This window comes from Lissotriton helveticus, chromosome 12 (assembly GCF_964261635.1).
Source record: "Lissotriton helveticus chromosome 12, aLisHel1.1, whole genome shotgun sequence".
In the NCBI taxonomy this organism is placed as follows: Eukaryota; Metazoa; Chordata; class Amphibia; order Caudata; family Salamandridae; genus Lissotriton; species Lissotriton helveticus.
The window spans coordinates 233,430,595-233,449,068 of NC_136073.1; the positions used below are offsets into that span (position 1 = coordinate 233,430,595).

Here is an 18,474-nt window from a genome sequence, read left to right on the forward strand (position 1 = left end):
GCCCAGAGTCGCAGAGTGTGAACCCATGAGTCAAGTAGGCACCGGAACGAGAATTATCGAGTCCATGGAATTTTTGAGCCCAAGACCCGGCGAGGCGGGGAATTGAACCCTGGTCCAGGACCGATCTCAGCTTCTGGGTCTGCCGCCTCTAACCCCTGAGCCACACTTCTCTACGTGTAATGTTTTTCTGCGGCACACTCAGTCGCGCTGCACTTCGCCGATGCACATATTTGAGCACCACGTCACCTTTACAGCAATAATTCTGTAACATTATAATGGCTTATGTTGAACCATGTCACGATCCATGGGTTGTTTAGGGTTTCCACAGTAAATGGGTGGTGTGTCACCTATGATTAAAAATCCCTGAACTGGCTGCCTTTTGAAGCCAAAATACATCTGAAAATTGCCTGCATGACACACGGCTGTACACCACAACTCACCCGGCTACCTCACTCAGAAGCTGACAATATCTGGTGGCTCAAGAACCACTAGAAGCACAAAAAAATCTTCTGAAACCTCGAAGATTCCGGAAGGAAAAAACATATAAACGCTCCTTTTCAGGAATGGCACCCAGGATCTGGAATACACTCCCTCCAGAAACCAGGCGTATCTCCTCCACTACATATTTTAAGAAAGAAGTAAAAGCTATCCTCATGGCTAAATTCACCTGAACTTTTACTTTGAATCTATTTGAGACTCTGCACCTATTTGTACTATTTGTTTATCTGATTGTCTACTTGTATTATTGGTTTATCTGATTGACTATGCTCCCTCATGTACCTACCCTATTTTGCTACTCATTTATTACCTACAACTATTCTGTGCTCAAAAGTCTGTTAATCACTCTCTTGCTTTCTTACCCCTTGTTTTTGTACAGCGCTCTGATATCTGCAAAGATCTTGTTCGCGCTATATAAAACTTTCAAAATAAAAATAAATAAATAAAATAAATAAATAAAATAAATAAATATGCAACAGGAAGGTGACCAGTCAACCTTTGCAAACAGCCTTCCATTGCGTGGCAACGTTGCTGCACTTTTAGTTACTTGTGAGCCATTTAAACTAGGTACAATGTATTTGTTAAAATCTGCAGATTATGCAGCAGATGAATTGTAGCAAACACAAAAAATCTACTTAAGTGAAAAATGCCATGGCCACACACTCCATTCCAGTGACCCTGGCCGAAGGCAGCCACGTTGCAGCGAGCTTGTCATTCTTACAGTAAACTTGATGTTCTAAAGAACCCGGGCTGCACATGTACAACAAGCATTTTCAATGCAATCGGTGCCGCATTTGCGAGAGTAATCTATTGACATTGTAAATGACATTGCCTTTTGAGTTTTTAAAAGCAACACAAAAAAGGCATTGTCACATTACAGTGAGCAGCGTCTAAAGAAAGTGGCACAGCCAAAATTTCAGTGAAAGTTTCTGAAGCGCGGCAGCTAGAGAAAATGTGACCGTGCTGCAAATGAAAAAATATATACGTTAATAAAAATACAAAAGCGGGCAGACAGCCGCGACGCCGTGGGTGGGATGGGGGGATCATTAAATAAAATAATGCTCACCGACTAGATAAAGCAGACTGTGTAGCACCACAAGTAAAAAGTCGTCCTTATGGGAGGTTACAAATGCAGACAAGGCAGTACCAAGGAGGGACTAGTACGCCTATCCATCTGTTGCTCTGCCAAAAAACTGTTGTGCTTCAAAAGGTGTTCCTTTAAAACAATCCCTATGAAGGGTTGGGCGAATTACATGCCCAGACCCTCATAATGAATAGGTATTTGCATAGATTGATAGAGCCCTAACTCCTAGGACATTATCCACTTACGGGTACGCATGAATGATGAGCATTCTGGCTAACCTGCTCAAGACAATGGGCTATGATTAATCTTCACCGAAGTCACTTTTGCAACAAAAAAAAACCCAAACCTACATGTTTGGAGGGTTGATTGCAGCACTGCCACTGCATGCCTTTTTTGATGAATTACAAGGTATGCCTGTGGGAAATCCACTTGTAAGGTGCATTTTACCGCTTACTGCATCCACCTGAGCTTATGTCAAAACTATGGTTTGTGAGAAATAAATTTCTAAGCAGATAAAGCGTATATGGTGAAAACCGTAAGCAGCAGGTCCACCCCCTTATACCTTAGCGTGTGTACTCACTTTACATGAGGTCTTCTGGCCTCAAACTACTCTTGAAGAAGGCGTGACAAATTATGTTATCAAGGCTGAAACATGTAGACCATCGCCTGAATATCTAAGATCAACTCCGTATTAAAAATATCCGCTTTACATTTTACCTTGTCCCAAGATAAATAATTTTGTCCAGGCTTGGAGGGGGATCCTTGAGACAAATTTAACCTCACTTTTTTCACTCGTCACCAAAGCATCCGCTCTGCTGTAAATCGGGCTTTAAAGCACACCTAGGATGTACTCAGCCTCCCAGGTGGGAACCCGATGAAGCATGACACCAACTAGGTTGGTGGGCGAGGGTTGTTCTTAAAACCGAATGGGTTTGCCGTATACCATTGCCTGTTAATGCAGTTATATTATATTGCCTTACAGGGCCTGTCCTCATTGCTGTTTTGCATTTAACCAAGGGGAAAAGGATGTGCTCTTCCCTCCCCCCCCCCCCCTCTCGTTGATACTAGTGCTTGAATATTTAGTCACAAGTGTTGTGAATGGATGTTTGCACATGTGTGAGTATGTGTGCGTCCCATCTGCCGCCCCACACTCCTAAAATTACAGGCCGTCACTGGTGCTCAAGAGAAAAAATAAAATAACACCGGACTAAGGGAGAAGTGGAACAATAAGTACTTGAGCAATGCTCTAGGGCAGGGACAAAACACAATAAGTGGAAGTGAATGCCACAAGCACCAGTTTACGAAAAGCAAGCAAATGAGTGACAATGAAGCCAACCAATCTAAGCAATGGACAGCCTCAAACACATTTAGGTTAAAAAAATATATATATATCTTGCATGCTTCGACTCAGGCAAGATCTAAAATGGCCACACCAGCAAAAGCGCAAAGACTAGCTCCAAAAGAACCACGATGAAGGTTTTGGGCTTTATTGTGCATTGCCAGGAGCTCTACGTCCACAGTACACATACCTTTCCTCACTCCTTTGCACTCTGTCACCGGACTCAATTAGCATGGGTTCCTCCTCTAGCTTTTTGGCTTTCTGCACCCGTTTCCGCTCTTCTAACTTCTTCAGCCGCTTTTGGAGAGTCTTGAGATCGGAGGTGTTTTTCACAGGCAGTGCTGGTGTCCGACCATTGGGGGAAGAGGCGGTGTTAGGAACAGATGTCGTTGGCGGTTTCTTGGTCACCGGAGATGTTGATAGATTCAGTTTCTGAGTTAGCTCTTGGATTCTCTGCATGCGCGATTGGAGCTCAGCCAGGTTTCGGGTTGGCTCAGCCTGTAACGAAAAGACAGGGTAAGATACAGGAAGGAAGCTCCAACTAAAGATGTAATTGAGTCTATTTATTTAGAAAGTTTTATATAGCGCGAACAAGATCTTTGCAGATATCAGAGCACTTTACAGACGAAGGGTACAACATGTGAGTAAATAACAATTGGGGTGGGGAAGGTACATGCGGGAGCATAGTCAGCCAGATACATCAATAGTGATACAAGTACAAATAAATAGTAGCGTAAACAATCAGGTAGGGCAATAACACGAGTCATACAAAAATGCAAAAGGATCAGTAGAACTGAATGGTGCAGTGTCTGTAAATATCATCCCCAGTAATAATTCAAGTGTATTTAGCCACGAGGATAGCTTTTACTTCTTTCTTAAAGAGTATGGTAGAGGAGATGAGCCTGGTTTCAGGGGGAGTGAGTTCCAGATCCTGGGTGCCATTCCTGAGAAGGAGCGTTTATAGGTTTTTTCCTTGTGGAATCTTTGGGGCTTTAGCAAGAGATTGTTTGTGCCTCTAGTGTTTCTGGAGCCTCCAGAAATCGTCAGCTTCTGAGCTAGGTATCCGGGTGAGCTCAGGTGGACAGCCTTGTGCGTCATGCAGGCGATTTTCAGATGTATTCTGGCTTCAAAAGGCAGCCAGTTCAGGGATTTCAGGTATGGGGAAATGTGTGAGTTTTTTTGATCCAGTGATGAGTCTCGCTGCGGCGTTTAGAGAAGCTTTTATGGGTGCCGTAGTGGTTAGGGGGAGACCGCAGAGGGCGATGCTGCCGTAGTCTATTCGAGGGATGACTAGTGCTTGTACCGCAGTTTGGAAATCTTTGGCTGGAAGGAAGGGTTTGAGTTTCCTTTAGGTATTGATCTGGTAGTTCGCAATGGAGCAAGGTAGAAAGCAGGGTACTTCAAAGCTTCCAGACCTGAAGCACATCAGAACTTGTTGAAAGGTCATAATGGTGACCTCAAGTGATTAAGCTACATGTACAAGTCATGCACAACCATGATAGCAGACATCTCTCCAACACGTAGTGACTGATTATGAGAGTTAGTTAATTGCTAGATTGTAGTTTTATAGAGCACATCGATGTCCCCAAATTATTTGAGACTGATTATTTCACTCCACTGACAGACACTCACTTCTTGACATCTGTCAGTCTAACTCATGACTGGCCTTGCACTCTTTTGTACTGCCCTCTGTAGTGTGGACCTCTCTGTAGCCTTCCATGGAGTTACTTTTGATAACGAGAGAACCGCGTTCCCCATACCTGTAGAAACATTGTTGGAACCCGAGCCTCCGATATTGAAAACAACCCAATGCCGAGCCTTTCTGGTAATGTACCCAGGATGTGGAACTCATTACCTATAGACATCAGATTCAGCCCCTCCTTCTACAAATGGGACCTGAAACTCCATCTCCTCGACAAGTACTTTACCGTCCAAGCCAACTAACCTAGGCTTCAATAACCTAGTGGACTCCCATCTCACTGGACCTTTATGGATGGGTGGTTATCGGACTGTTCCAACCACCAGCGTTTTTGTCCCCTTCGCTGTATTCATCATAAGTATTATGTTTTTGCTTATATCTTTATGCTCCCTCTCATCCCGCGATGCAATGCAAATGTTTAATTTTCCTTTGTGTGTGTAAAGCGCTCTGATACCCACGGGTCAAGCAAGCGCTATATAAAACTTCGTAAATAAAACACCCATGCGTAAACTCCCATTTACACTTGGATCGGGATAACGAATTTTATGTATTAGATAGTTACCAGATGCGTTAAATACCTCAAGCCTAGATATATTTTGGTAGGTCAAAACCTGCCAGAATGTAATCCTGGGAAATAGGTATGTTATTTACCGTACCTGTAAAGATGAAGCAATACAAACAAGAATGGTTTCTTGCAGTCTGACAACTTCGGACAGTGCAGGTGTTGGGGTGTGAGCACATCACTGCTACACCGCAGTCTGTCTCTAACATTCTTACCTCATGCAGAATACAGAGTCTACATAACACTCTAAACTCTACAGTCTATTTAAAGACATACTACACATCACTTTATTGAAAGCACTCCTATCCTCTCCTTGTAATACAATTTTTTTTTTAAATGAAGAAAAAAACATCAAACAATGTCTTCAAGTTTCCTGGATTTAACAATGTTCCTGGCAAAACTGCTAACTCTGCCAGTGCTAGTAAAATAACTTTGATTTACAGGACAACTGAGTACTTCATTATCGCACAGGTCTGAGCTATGATCAGACAATGTCAGTGGTAGGAGGTACATTTCCATTGTTTGTATGATCAATGGTAATCCACCAATATTGGTCCTCCTCGGAAACGACGTTAGTACTTTGGGTTTCTTTACAAGCACTATCTTTTTTTACAACAGCTAATTAGCTCATATGATCAATAGATCCACCTTCAAGCTGCACTGCATTTCTATGCACCTTGACAATTTTCTTTTGTTCACTAAATCAGTTTTTTCCTTTTTCAACTTCCCTACTGGATTTCACTCTTACCCATTGTTCTATATGAATATTAACCTTCCTGACACCATATTATCTGTCAAAATACACTTTGTTCTTCTGTTGAGACTTTACCATGCATTCCTTTACGTCATTGACAACTCATTTAGTTTCCTTTGTTCATCCAACCTGGATTCACTTTGGAATGGGGAACTCTACCTCTCATGATACTGAAAGGACTATTACCAATTGAATCATGCAGAGTAACTCTGTAGCTCCACACCATTTTCATTAATTATATCTCTAAATCCTTCTTGTTTTGCATAGCTAACTGCAGAGCACCTTTAATAACCGTTTATCCTTTCCACACAACATTTCCTCTTGGATGATTAAGCGTTGTGAATTTTTTAATAATACCAGCATATTATATGAAGTTTTTCATTTATAAGGATTTAAACTGAACACCATTATCAGTAAGTAAGGATTTAGGGTAACCTCTCAGAAAAATATTCTCAAAGAAAGTAATAACAGAGAGAGTCACTTTTTGTAACAACTTCTACTTCATACCATTTAGAAAACAAATCCATTAAAACAATAATATATTTGAGAACCATCAGTCCATAACACTGGCCCCATTATATCTAAAGCTACGTCTTCCCTCTAAATTGGGACACACTAAAGAACTATACAGAGGATTTAAGGTTTTCTGAGACTTGTCTGCCGATACACACTCCACACATGATCTAACAACGTACCATTCAGAGTTTGGTGCGCTAAACACCAAAATGTGCATGTTATTCCCCACAAACTCTTAACAGGTGATATTTATTGCACCCTATGTATAGTTATTTACCAGGTGCACTATGTAGCCCCTATACCCGTGATCAAGGATTTAAACAGCTTCAGGGTACCTCAAATTCTATACAACTGTATCACAAGGGAGTTCCGATACTTTGGTATGCACAAGGCCACACACACCAGTGACTACTGCCAGAGATAATGTGATTTCGACCAACCTTCACTTCCAGAAAATCGGGGTCCTCTTGCCATCGGCTGTCCTGCCTCAGTCCCGGTGAAAGGATGCCGTTGGCCAGGTTCTTGGCATTCTTGTCCAGGGATGATGGGGTGGACGACTGAATACCTGGTTCTGAGGTCAGACTTGCAACCTGCAAATGATGTTTTAAAAATTAGTCTCTCGCCACACAAGACCACAACAATGGATGTGATGTCTGCATTATCACACAAAACAAATACGGTGGGGTACACCAAGAACGCCACAAGTAATGTGTCGCCACTTTAACTCCACTGGTTTATACACTCACTTACTATACCCATTCGTACGATGTATTCAATTTTTCCCTCCCAAGTAGGACAGTCAATGGGTATACTTGATGCCTCCTTAACTATATGATATCACCCTCCATAGGCCCACAACATCGTAACAATCGAAGTACTACGCCCATTTCCATTGCTGCTTTGTATAGAGTCGTCCAATTTAGAAACTCTTGTATTATTGCACTTATACCCCCCCCCCCCACCTCTAATCAAGATACATTCTCCAGTACAAGTACCTGCTCCAATGCACCCACAAATAGTTCACACACACACTAATCCACAAGATCGTACATTACACTTGTCATTTGCCAGTAAACGTACCTGCCTCGAGGCGCTAATCGGGGGAAACTTAGCTGAAAAGGACATTTCCAGAGCTCGAGTTTGTTGCATGTATGCGACATTGGAAACAGTTGTCGCGTCCCCCCCTCTTTAGTTACTCAAACTGCCGTGCAAACCCTCCCCCACTCTCGAGCACGATCAGATTCTTACCTGCTCGAAGGCCGGCACCTCCACCCCGGGCAGGATGAGCTTCTTGCGGGCGGATCGCTTGGCCTCCACGGGCTGGGGGTCGCTGTCGGACTCCGGCCGAGCTCGCTTCTTCCTGCTGGCCGAGGAGCGGGGGGTGCACAGGGCGGGCGGGTCCGTGCCGGGCGGCGTGCGGGGCAGGGAGAGCTCGACGGTCCGCGCGGGGCTGCGCGCGGCGGGCTGCTCGGCCAGCAGCTTGCGGCTCTTGCCTCCCCGGGGCCCGGAGCAGAGGGGGGTGCCGCCGGCCTTGCTCTGGGCGAAGTAATCGGTCATCCGAAGCTGGGCCATCGCGAGTCACAATGGAAGGGATACGCGGCGTTCCGAAAGAGAACCCGGGGGAAGCGGTGACCAATGGACCCGGCCACGGAACGTCTCTTATGGCAACGCCGGGTGAGATCACAATAGAGAATGGAAGGAACCACGGACACAACTTCTACAGAAACGTCTGTTTCTCGAAGTAAAGTTTCGCGGGAATTGGAGGTCACGTGACCAGGAAGCCTTCCAATAGGTTGGGGTGGAGGGCGGGGCTATTTCTTGGCCACGGCCTGTTATGGTTTATTCTTCCCATCATGCTCTTCTCGTTTTTGGTGAGCTAGGCTGACGGCGACGGTTTTAGTGTTAGGCTTTATCGTTTGTCTCCGGGTCCACGCGTTTAGCACACCACCCTTTCCCCTAAAACCCACTTTTAACCCTTTCCTAACTTTTTCCCACAGGTGTCCAGACCAAACGTGCGTCCGTAACCACCCCCCTCCCTCCAAAATATTTTGGATTATAAATGTACTGGAGTTTTTGGACTTCCCTAGAGGGAACTGACAAATTAGCAAAAACATATGTACTGTTTAACTTTTTTTGGGGGGGGGAGGGGTCGGCTTAAAATTACTGTCTAGGAATGCATTTTTTCCCCCCGAAAATAACTTAAACAAGCATTTGCAATGCAATAGGTCTTGCATTAATAACGTTTGAGATATTGGCATTGCTAAATATTGCAAGACCAATTGAAACAAAAGTCTATAAATAGTAGGCCAAAAAAAATTGTATTTATTTTTGTAGCAATGGTGGCATGCTGCGCTTTAGATAAATATGTTTAAAAGTCAAGTGCGCCATACTGAGATTGCTACAATAGTTAATTGTGGATGCGTTAACAATTGATGTGTGCACTGATGGCTGGTAGTGTGTGTGCCTGGTGGAAGTGTGCACTGTCGGCTGGTGGTGTGTGTGCCTGGTGGAAGCGGGCACTGAAGGTGTTGTGCCTGGTGAAAACGTACACTGACGCGGGTGGTGTGTGCCTGGTGAAAGCGTGCACTGACGGCTGGTGGTGTGGGTGTGCCTGGTGAAATCGTGCACTGACGGCTGGTGGTGTGTGCCTGGTGGAAGCAGGCATTGACGGCTGGTGGTGTTTATGCCCGGTGAAAGCGTGCACTGACGGCTAGTGGTGTTTGAGACCGGTGAAAGCGTGCACTGACGACTGATGGTGTCTGTGCCTGGAGAAAGTGTGCACTGACAATGTGGTTGTGTGTGTGTGGTTGTATGTGTGTGGTTGTGTGGGTGTGTTTGTGCTGGTGTTTGTGCCTGGTGAAAGCGTGTACTGACGATGTGGTTGTGTGTGTGGTTGTATGTGTGGTTGTATGTGGTTGTGTGTGGTTTTGTATGTGGGTGTGTGTGTGTGGTGTGTGTAGTTGTGTGGTTGAGTGTGTGTGGTTGTGTAAACCGCCCTATCGCATGGCATGTGTAAATGCATTTTGCTGCACAGCGTTCTGGTAAACTCCAGTTTAAATTAAGTCCCTGTATGGGTCTAGTAACGCAGCCAGGAGTGCTTGGACTTTTGTTTGCTTTAGTAAGGTGAATATTTTTGCAAAAAGTAAAATAAGCCAATAATAAACAACAGAAGCGTTTTTAAAGGCAAGTATTTTCTCGGAGAACCTTTATGAATTTAAAAGGAATATTTAAAATCCCATGTGGTTTACAAAATGTTACAGTTTTTTGGCACTTTGAAACAGACGGATTACAAGAAAAGTGTGTTTAGTTTTGGGGTATTTTAGCCCACCATAACCGTAATATGACGGTGTACTCTAAAAGGAAGTGGAGTTTAGGGCAGGGGAAGAGTCAATGACTACAGCGCTAAACAACGTGAACCCAAACAACACATATGCATTTTCAACGCACCATAGGAGACGAGGCCTTGGTTACAAACACCTCGTCTGACTGCCTAGAAATAGCCTAAGGCGAGTGGGGGGAAGAGGGGGGTCTGTAGTAAAACTAAGCAGAGTCCTCCCTTGAGCCATTCCACAGCCTTATCTGTTGTTGTAACAAGTCTGCAGACTAGGGACATGTGTCCAGGAGCAACAAGGATATTGTGCTGGATAACTAAACACGCATAAGGTCCCAAAGGCGAGACCTATTGGCTATGCCAATGCTTATTTTAAATGCACACCTTGCAAGAGAGGAAACTTTCGTGAGATCGTTGTGCTTGTTAGAAGTCATTTACAAGTCATTCATTGTTTTAAAAGACTTCTTTCACACACAGGGTCTGAGGGTCCTTGCAGCATGTGCTGGAAAATAAGGAGAGAGCAGTCAAGTGAAACGCAGATTAGATTTTATCTCGTCAGTTACCTAGGGTTAAACTGGGTTTGCTTGTATTTGCATACAATGTGTTGTAGACTATGTTTTCCATTGTAAACAATGCCATTGCTCACGGATACTATTGGGAGTGTGCTTTGTGGAGAAGCTTCTAGCAGCTGTGTGTTTCGCTTCTCAGTTAAGGAGCTAGGTCCACGTACAAGACACTCCCTCATTGGGGAGGCCTGTGCTGTTCAGAAGTTGTAAGTTTGGTGAGACTTCAACATGAATGATTTGGCGAACAGCGCGCCAATACATGACGTCCCTTGGCCAGTGAAAATGACAGATGATTGGACTGATGTAGTAACATAAGGCTGAAGGCGTTAACTTAGTTGCTGTGTTTTGGAATCCTTGAACTTGGGATGGATGGCTGTTTGAATGTCTTGTTGTATGAAGTTACCATGATCTATCCAGGCTAGAAAACATCAATGTACAGTTCACAATAAGTCATTGATTTGGAAATCGTGAATTATAGTAGCAGGAACACACATACCTTCTCTACTGTGTGAATGTTCACGGTTACATCTTCTGGGAAAGCTGTAGATTCTGCTTATGAATCTAGAAATGGTCAGAGACCTTTCTCTGATGGTTATATCGCCTGATGCTGACGGCCTACCTCTGAATCAAGAGACAGAGTGGCCAAGAAAGCTCGTTACCCTGTGCTGAGGTTTAGGATATAGATTGCTGCTGGCTCCCTATCTCTTGTGAGCCTGCTTTCTGCATCACAGTGATTGGAGCTCTCCGGTCTAGCCGAGTCATCCACAAACTGAATGAGACTCCATCTGGTAGCACCACATCAAGTATATGATGTCTACGTCAAGTAGAAGTTTGTCTTAAGTGTTGTCCGGACAATGGGAAGAATATGGCTGGTGGGAAGGATCACTAGTGGAAGTTCCACTGCAGGGCTCCAAGGCCAGGGCTTGGAACAGCCAGCACTTGAGCAAACTTCTGGAGAGAGAGAGAGAGGAGAGGAAATACTTGGGAGGGGTGGGGGAAAGGAGGGGAGCTAGAAAGAGAGAGGAAAAGGCCGAGCAGGAGAAGAGATAAGTCCAGGAAGTGGAAGGACGAGAGGTCGGAAGGGAGCAGTATTAAGAGAGAGGGAGAAAAGGGAGAGACAAGAAGAAGGCGCAGAGGATAGAAGCAATGGGCTCTTAGGGATCAGAAAGTGGAGGATATAAGGAAAAGAGGAGAGAGGGATTGGGAAGCAGGAAAGAACAGAGAAAAAGGGGTGCCAGAGGGGAGGAGCCTAGCTCGCGGCCGTGATGGTCGCCCTTTAGCTCGGCTCCCGCAGCCCTCCGTCCTGATTGCCTATCCTGTCTTCTATCCTGTCCGAGGACGACACATTTTTGGGGCATTGGAAACATAACGGCTTGTTTGTACTTACCATCCGACCCCGGGGTCTCGGTGTGCAGTGGCTCCGGAGTTGTGGCCTCCGAGGGATCGGGGCCTCTGCGAGACTTGGACCGGGACCTGGCCGACGAGATCCGACGGCTCTCGGCCCGGCCGAGAGCGAGAACCAGTGTTGGGAGCCGATGTGCGAAGATCCCGGCGATCCTGACCCGGGCCTGCCCTGGTGGCCGCGCGGCCGGCGTGGGTGAGAGGCTCCGGGACCTGATTCTGTGAGGGGGTCTCTCCCCGCCGCTGCTTTGTCTGGCGGCCCTGGTCCTCGGGGCCCGGGCTCCGCTTGTTTGGGGCACCGGTGCTGGCGCTGGCGGAGGCCCGTCTTGGGCGGCTATCCCTTTGGCATCGAGGCCGCCCTTGCTGGGACCCCCGGAGCTTGTAAAGTCCTACATTTGAGAACTGTTCTTTCCGGGGGTCTTGGTGGGCGGCGATTGGGCTGATTCACGAAATGGCGGCCGACCCTCTGGAACGAGAGTCACCCTGTGGCGGCGGGCCCGTATTGCCTAATTGTGTGGGGAGTGGATCTGGTGGACGTGAGCCGACGGTCAGAGATATCCTGGAAGCCCTGAGATCCCTGCACGCTTCCCTGGCCCTAGGCATCTCGGTGGGTCCGCCACGATCTGCCGCCATTTTGGGAGGCCATTGCTTCTTGTCGCCCTCTTGTTTCGATGACTTCCTTGCCTCGCCCCCCTCGACTGGCTTGAGTGTCTCCGCCACTGATCGAAGACCGTGTAATGTACCGGTGACTTTGGGGCGCCCTGCTTTTCAAGGTTCGGTCCCCGGGGACTTGGATGCTGTACTGCGACCCTGTTCGACATTGTTGCCTGAAACTATTGGTGGACTGCCTCCTGTGCCTGCTTCGATGACTTTGCCTGTGTCTATAATTGGGACCACCTCGCCCGATCCAGTGGCGCAACTGAACTCCTGTTTTTCATTGCTCGTGCTGCGATTGTCGATGCATCTACACTTTTGGTTTGGACTGTTGCTCCCTTGTGGAACTATCTACCCCCCACGTAGCTATGTTAGTTGCCATTCCACCCGATTATATGCTGATTCCGTATTTAGTATGTGGTTTTACGTTGACATGTGGTGGGTGGGGTTTATCGCTCGAAAGGGTTGGGGGTGAAATGTACGACTTCTGTTTGATTCCAGGTGTACGATTTAGTAGCATAAATGTTTTCAGTCGTGGAAAGGTGGGAGGTCCCCTTCGCCTACTGTTTTATGGCGCGTGATGGGGTGTCGACCTGGCCTGTTGTTGACTGTGCTTGTCTGGTGGGGCGGAGGGCTGCGGCCGCCCGTTCGGATTATAATTATTCTGCTCCTCCCTCCGGTCTTCTTTTCTTTGTTTTTGCTGTTTTTTGTCTCGTTCTTCTTTCTTACTTCTCGCTATATTTCGGGTTCTGGTTTAGGGCGACAGGCACGCTGTTTGAAGGGTAGGCCATAGCCTTCTACAGGGGTGCAGGGTGGGACGGGTGGGTTGGGTTCTATTTTTTGTTTGTCCTCTGGTTCTATGGCCCTTTTCTATCTCTTTTTCGTGAGGCCGCGTCTGTCCCGACCTCCTATGGTGTGTTTCGGGTGGGGGGTGTGGCGTCGTTACTCCTCCTGCTATGTTTCGGCTGTCTTTCTCCCCGATCGCCATACCCCCGCTTGGGCCGCTACTCCTTTTGTCTCCTGCTTTCCCGCCACGGGGGGACTGTGTCGGCGTGTCTTTTTCCTTTCGTTTTTCATATTTCTTTATTTCCTTTTTTATTGTTTTATTTTGTCTTCCCGCCATTTTCCTTTCCCTTCCCCTTCCCTACCCCGTTCCCTCCCCCCTTTTTCCTTTCGGTGTCCTAGAGGTTACTATGGCGGGCTGATTTTGGTGTATTGTCTTTCCGATCCCTCTGTTCTGGCTTGGTAGTGTCTTGGGAGGTGGGCATGTTACGAGGATAATGCTCAGGGGCTGATGGTGTCTCACATATCCTGATTTCTTGAATGCATTATATTGTCCCCCCCGATGTTCTGACCTCATGCCCCCTTCTTAATGTTGAAGTTGGTTACGGGATATCGGATGCCTTCGTATTGAAAGTGAGCCTGTCATACGTCCTCTCCCCATATTATAAAATTAAGCCTTATTTCCTCCTGTGTTTCAGCCCTTTGGTTCCTGTATTTTTTCTCCCCCCTTTTATGATTGTACGGCCTCTGCTTTGTACTGATTGATTATGTGATATTTGCCTGATGACTCCTGATTGTTTTGCACATTGCGGCCGGCCGGCTTGGTTGTAGGCCTTGACTTGTCTCTCCTTTTTGATGTCAATAAAGGTTTTCAAAAAAAAAAAAAAAAGAAAAAGGGGTGGCAGGGTGTTGCTGACGAAAGGCAATAGGAGGAAGATTGAGACAGTATGAGGGGAGAGGGAGAGAGTAGGGAGGCCGAGAAAAGGAGAACGAGAGCGAACTGGGTTGCTAGAAGGAGAGAGAAAAGAGCGCGGAAAAAAGGAAACAACAACAAACGCAGGAAGAGACCAAAACCAGAAAAAGTAAAGAGAGCAACTTGTTTTGTTTGTGATCACTTTTGGGGCCGCTTTGATGTTCTCAGTGGCCGCGCGGCTCACTGAGAACATTAAAGCGGCCGCGAAAGTGATCACGCAGGCTGACAAATGGTGCGCGCGACCGGCGCGCATGCACTGTACCCAATCCGCCTGCAGCTTTTGGGAGCACTTTTAACAGCCCCTTACTCAATATCTCGCAGAGCATCGCTTACACGATAGTTAGGCGAGACCTAAAAATTGTTGTGCTATGATACCATCTTCTCATTTTTCAGGGACAAGCAGAGCTGCAAAAAAACACGTTTTCAAACCACAGTTTTATGCCCTGAATTCCAATTTACGAAAGTGACTTATTGCCTTGTCTAATAAGACACTTCTGGATGCAAGAAATATAGGGGCATATTATCAAGAAGGGCAATAGAATTATCGCCGCTTTAGTGGCAGGAAACTGCCCTAAAGCGGCGATAATGGGCTTGATAATATGCCCTTGAGAATTCCCATAGAAGCCCATGTTCTGGTGTGAACATGGGCTTCTATGAGAATTCACAACGGCATATTATCAAGCCCATTATCGCCGCTTTAGCTGCAGTTTCCTGCCGCTAAAGCGGCAATAATTTTAACGCTGTTTGTTGATAATATGCCCCTAGTGTTTAATGGTTGTCCAAAACACACATTACCCAGACTATTATCCGATTCAGAGGGCAGTTTGCAAAATGTTTCTTTCTTGCACATTGGCCTTTATCTGGAAGCAAAACATGAAAAGAAATCCACTTGGTTATAATAAATGTTCTACTACTTTGTTTCCCCCCAATTCTGACAAAAAATTGGAACCACTTGAGTAGTGAGCCTAATGCACAGAACAGACAGGAAAGGCTCCAAGCCCAACATGAAGAGACCGAATTTTCCCTCTCAAAATGTATGCTTTTTTTTGCAATGTGGATAGCTGCAGATTTCGGGCCTGGCCTCGGTCGCACCTCAGCAAAACCTACCAAATCTGTAAAAAATGTTAAACTGCTCATCCTGGGGAGTCGAGAATGGTCTGGCTTGCATGACACCCACTACAATTCCCCACCCACAATGCCCCGCAATCCTCAGACTGTGGCTAAAACACATTTTCTGTTCGAGTAAGTTTCAGAATCTGTGTGGATCCACAAAGGTCCTGCCACCTAGCATTCCCACACTTCTCTCAATAAAACCAGTTCCTCACTTGTGTGGTTGAGCATAGAATCCACAACAGTAAAGGCTCGAAAACGCAACAAGGAGAGATTGCTTTTCTCCAATTAAATTCAACCCTTGTTTGTTTGCACTGTGGGTAGCTGTCAATATTGGACCTAGGGTGTACTGCCATTCACTTTTCTGACCCACAGTGCCTTGCAAACCTTGAACTTGTGGAGAAAGCATACTTTCCATCACATTTCTGTGAGATAAAGTTCTGAAATCTGCTGGTCCACAAAAATCCATTTTTTTTTTTAAAGAATTTTTTATTGACAGCACGAAAATGGAAGGAAAAAAAATGCATTAGGGAAGATGCAATTTAACACCAGTGTAGCAGAATGAATGTGTTAACAATTACTACATGGTCATATTAAATTCCGGAGATACAGAGGATTTATCAGAAGATGATGGAGAGAAGGGCAGAGAGAAGATACAAAATAGAAAAAAGAAAAAAATACAGTGTTAGCATTTTGCATTTGGCATTTTAAGTAATTTTAAAGTAATTTCAAATAAAATTGCCCCAGATTTTTTCAAATTTGCATAGAGACCGGACACCTCTAAGCCTAGCCAGAGCCGCCTCCATGCCGTAAATTTCATTAACCAGAGACCACCATTCCATGATATGTGGAGACTGTGGGGAGATCCAGGCACGAGCGATGGTTAGTTTAGCACACGATAGTAGAATAGTGATTAAGGCCTGTTGAGGGAGGGTAACATCGTGTATGTCTAAGAGTACAATTAAATCAGAGAGAAGAGGGGGCCTCGCCAATTTCATTTTCATAACCTTGTCCAAAGCAGACCAAAACTCTTTTAACATCGGGCAAGACAACAACATATGTTCTAAATGAGCACCTACAAGATCACATTTAGGGCATTTAGTACGATCACTAAATAAAGCATTTGCCGACCACTTAAGAATCACTTCAGGGGTGTAGTATAACATACACATGGTTTTACTTTGTTGCAATCTTAAGCTTGATGATTGCACAAGATTATTAAGATTCGAAAGAGAGTGAACAATCTGGTTGAGATTTATCGTCAATCCCAACTTGGAACTCCATTTCTCGGCTAATTTAGAGCAGTCACTTGTCTTATAAGAAATAAGACAACTGTACCCTTCACTGATTAAAGATTTCGTTTTAGATTAATAAAGACTGTTCCAGATGTCGGAGTCTGAGATATCGAGAATTTTCATCTTACGTATCAAAAAGTCATGGATTTAAATGTACTTAAACCTCGTTTCCTCGGTCAAATTATATAAATTTTTGAGTGCAACAAAATCTAAAAAGCCATGAGAGCCATAAAAGTCCCCCAATGTAACACTCCATGATCAGACCATATATTTGCCCAACCATCGTTGAAAATCCCGGGAAGACCCGGATTTCCGCAGAGCCGTAATGTAGGATGAAAAAAAGACGTTTTACAAAATGACAAAATATTGAACCAAATCTTGGCTGTATCTCTAGCGGTCTTAAATTTAACCCTTTTGTAATAATTTGGGTCATTCAGTCTTAACAAAAACATTCTAGAGTCTGAATTTAACATAAGGGTATGAAAAAAGAATTGCGTATCTGAATTAAGCAAAGAACGCAAACGACCAATAAAAGTGGCCCAAAAGTATAATTTAAAGTCTGGAAAATTAAGTCCCCCCGTGTTTAGAGAGCCCTTAAGTAACAACAAAGATCTGCGCACCTTCCTGTATCCCCAAATGAAACTGCTGAACCTTCTGTCAAGTTTAAAAAAAAGGAATTATTAAGTGCCAATGGTATAGAACAAAATAAATAAAGGAATTTCTGGAGAATTTTCATTTTAATCAAATTAATTCTGCTAATAATGTTTAAAGGGAGTTTATGCCATTTTTTCAATAACAAAGCTGTTGATTTTAATAACGCATCGTAGTTTATAGTAATTAAATCACTGCTTTTAGATGAGATTTTAACCCTAAATAGTTGGCGACCCTACAGATTCCAGAAACCATAGCCGATGGTTTGTGATTAACCACTATTTGTGTTTTATTTATATTTAGCTTGTATCCTGAAACGGCTCCAAATCTGTTGGCCTCAGCCATTATACCCTCTAACGGCTCTACAACATTGGTGGAATATATAGCAATATCATACGCATATGCAGTGATTTTCAGACAATGTGAGCCAGACCTGAATGGAATTATTCGAGACTGTAGCTGAAGAGCGGAAAGAAATGGTTCCATTGATAGGGCAAACAGCAGGGGTGACAACGGGCACCCCTGCCGAGTGCCCCAGGAGATAACAAAAGTGGGCGAAGACAGACCGGCATAACTAATACTAGCTGTGGGTCTATCATATAAGGCTCGAATCCAGCTCTAACAAATTGGCCCCTGAATCCTATAAAGGACATAACAGACCAAAGATAGTCCCACCCCACTCGGTCGAAAGCTTTCTCGGCATCCAATAAAATCATACAGAGTGGGGTGGACTCATCTCAGCTATGTCAAAAGCAGTAATAGCTGTGTTAATATGGGTCGTAGTGTCCCTACCCAATACGAAACCATGTTGTTGCGAGTTTACAATCTTAGGGGTAAACGGAGCCAATCGACTTGCTAAGATTTTGGCGAAAACCTTAGCGTCAGTGTTAATCAGTGAGATGGGTCTATAGGACCCACACTCGTCTGCCGGTTTGCCTTTTTTCAAGAAAAAGACAGTTTTCGCTATGTTCCAAGAGTTAGGGACCTTCCCGGTTTCCCCTATAGACTGGATTACCAAAGAAAAGAGCGGGATTAGTTCCTCAATGCATATTTTATTAAGTTCAACTGGAATGGTATCTTCCCCCGCTGCTTTTCCCGCTGGTAGCGAAAAAATCGCTTGTCTGATCTCTAACAGAGTGAACTCCTCCGATAATTGCTCTAACCCAGGTATATTATATTTTTCCTTGATGTTGTTGTCCAAATAGTCTAAAATATCCGAAGCACAAGGTAGATTCTCAGGAGTATATAAGATGTTATA

The 18,474-nt window shown here is 44.9% G+C and overlaps 1 protein-coding gene across 1 annotated transcript in view; it reads right to left on the reverse strand.

Moving 5' to 3' along the window:
* CDT1 (chromatin licensing and DNA replication factor 1) overlaps window positions 1-8,195 on the reverse strand; it is a 30,847-nt gene extending 22,652 nt beyond the window's left edge. The window contains exons 1-3 of the mRNA XM_078669289.1: window positions 7,701-8,195; window positions 6,893-7,042; window positions 3,112-3,419 (exon numbers count right to left, since the gene is read on the reverse strand). Of these exons, the coding sequence (XP_078525415.1) occupies window positions 3,112-3,419; window positions 6,893-7,042; window positions 7,701-8,024 (782 nt within the window). The 5' untranslated portion in view covers window positions 8,025-8,195. The remainder of the gene's footprint in view (window positions 1-3,111; window positions 3,420-6,892; window positions 7,043-7,700) is intronic.
* Between the last annotated feature and the right edge of the window lie 10,279 nt (window positions 8,196-18,474).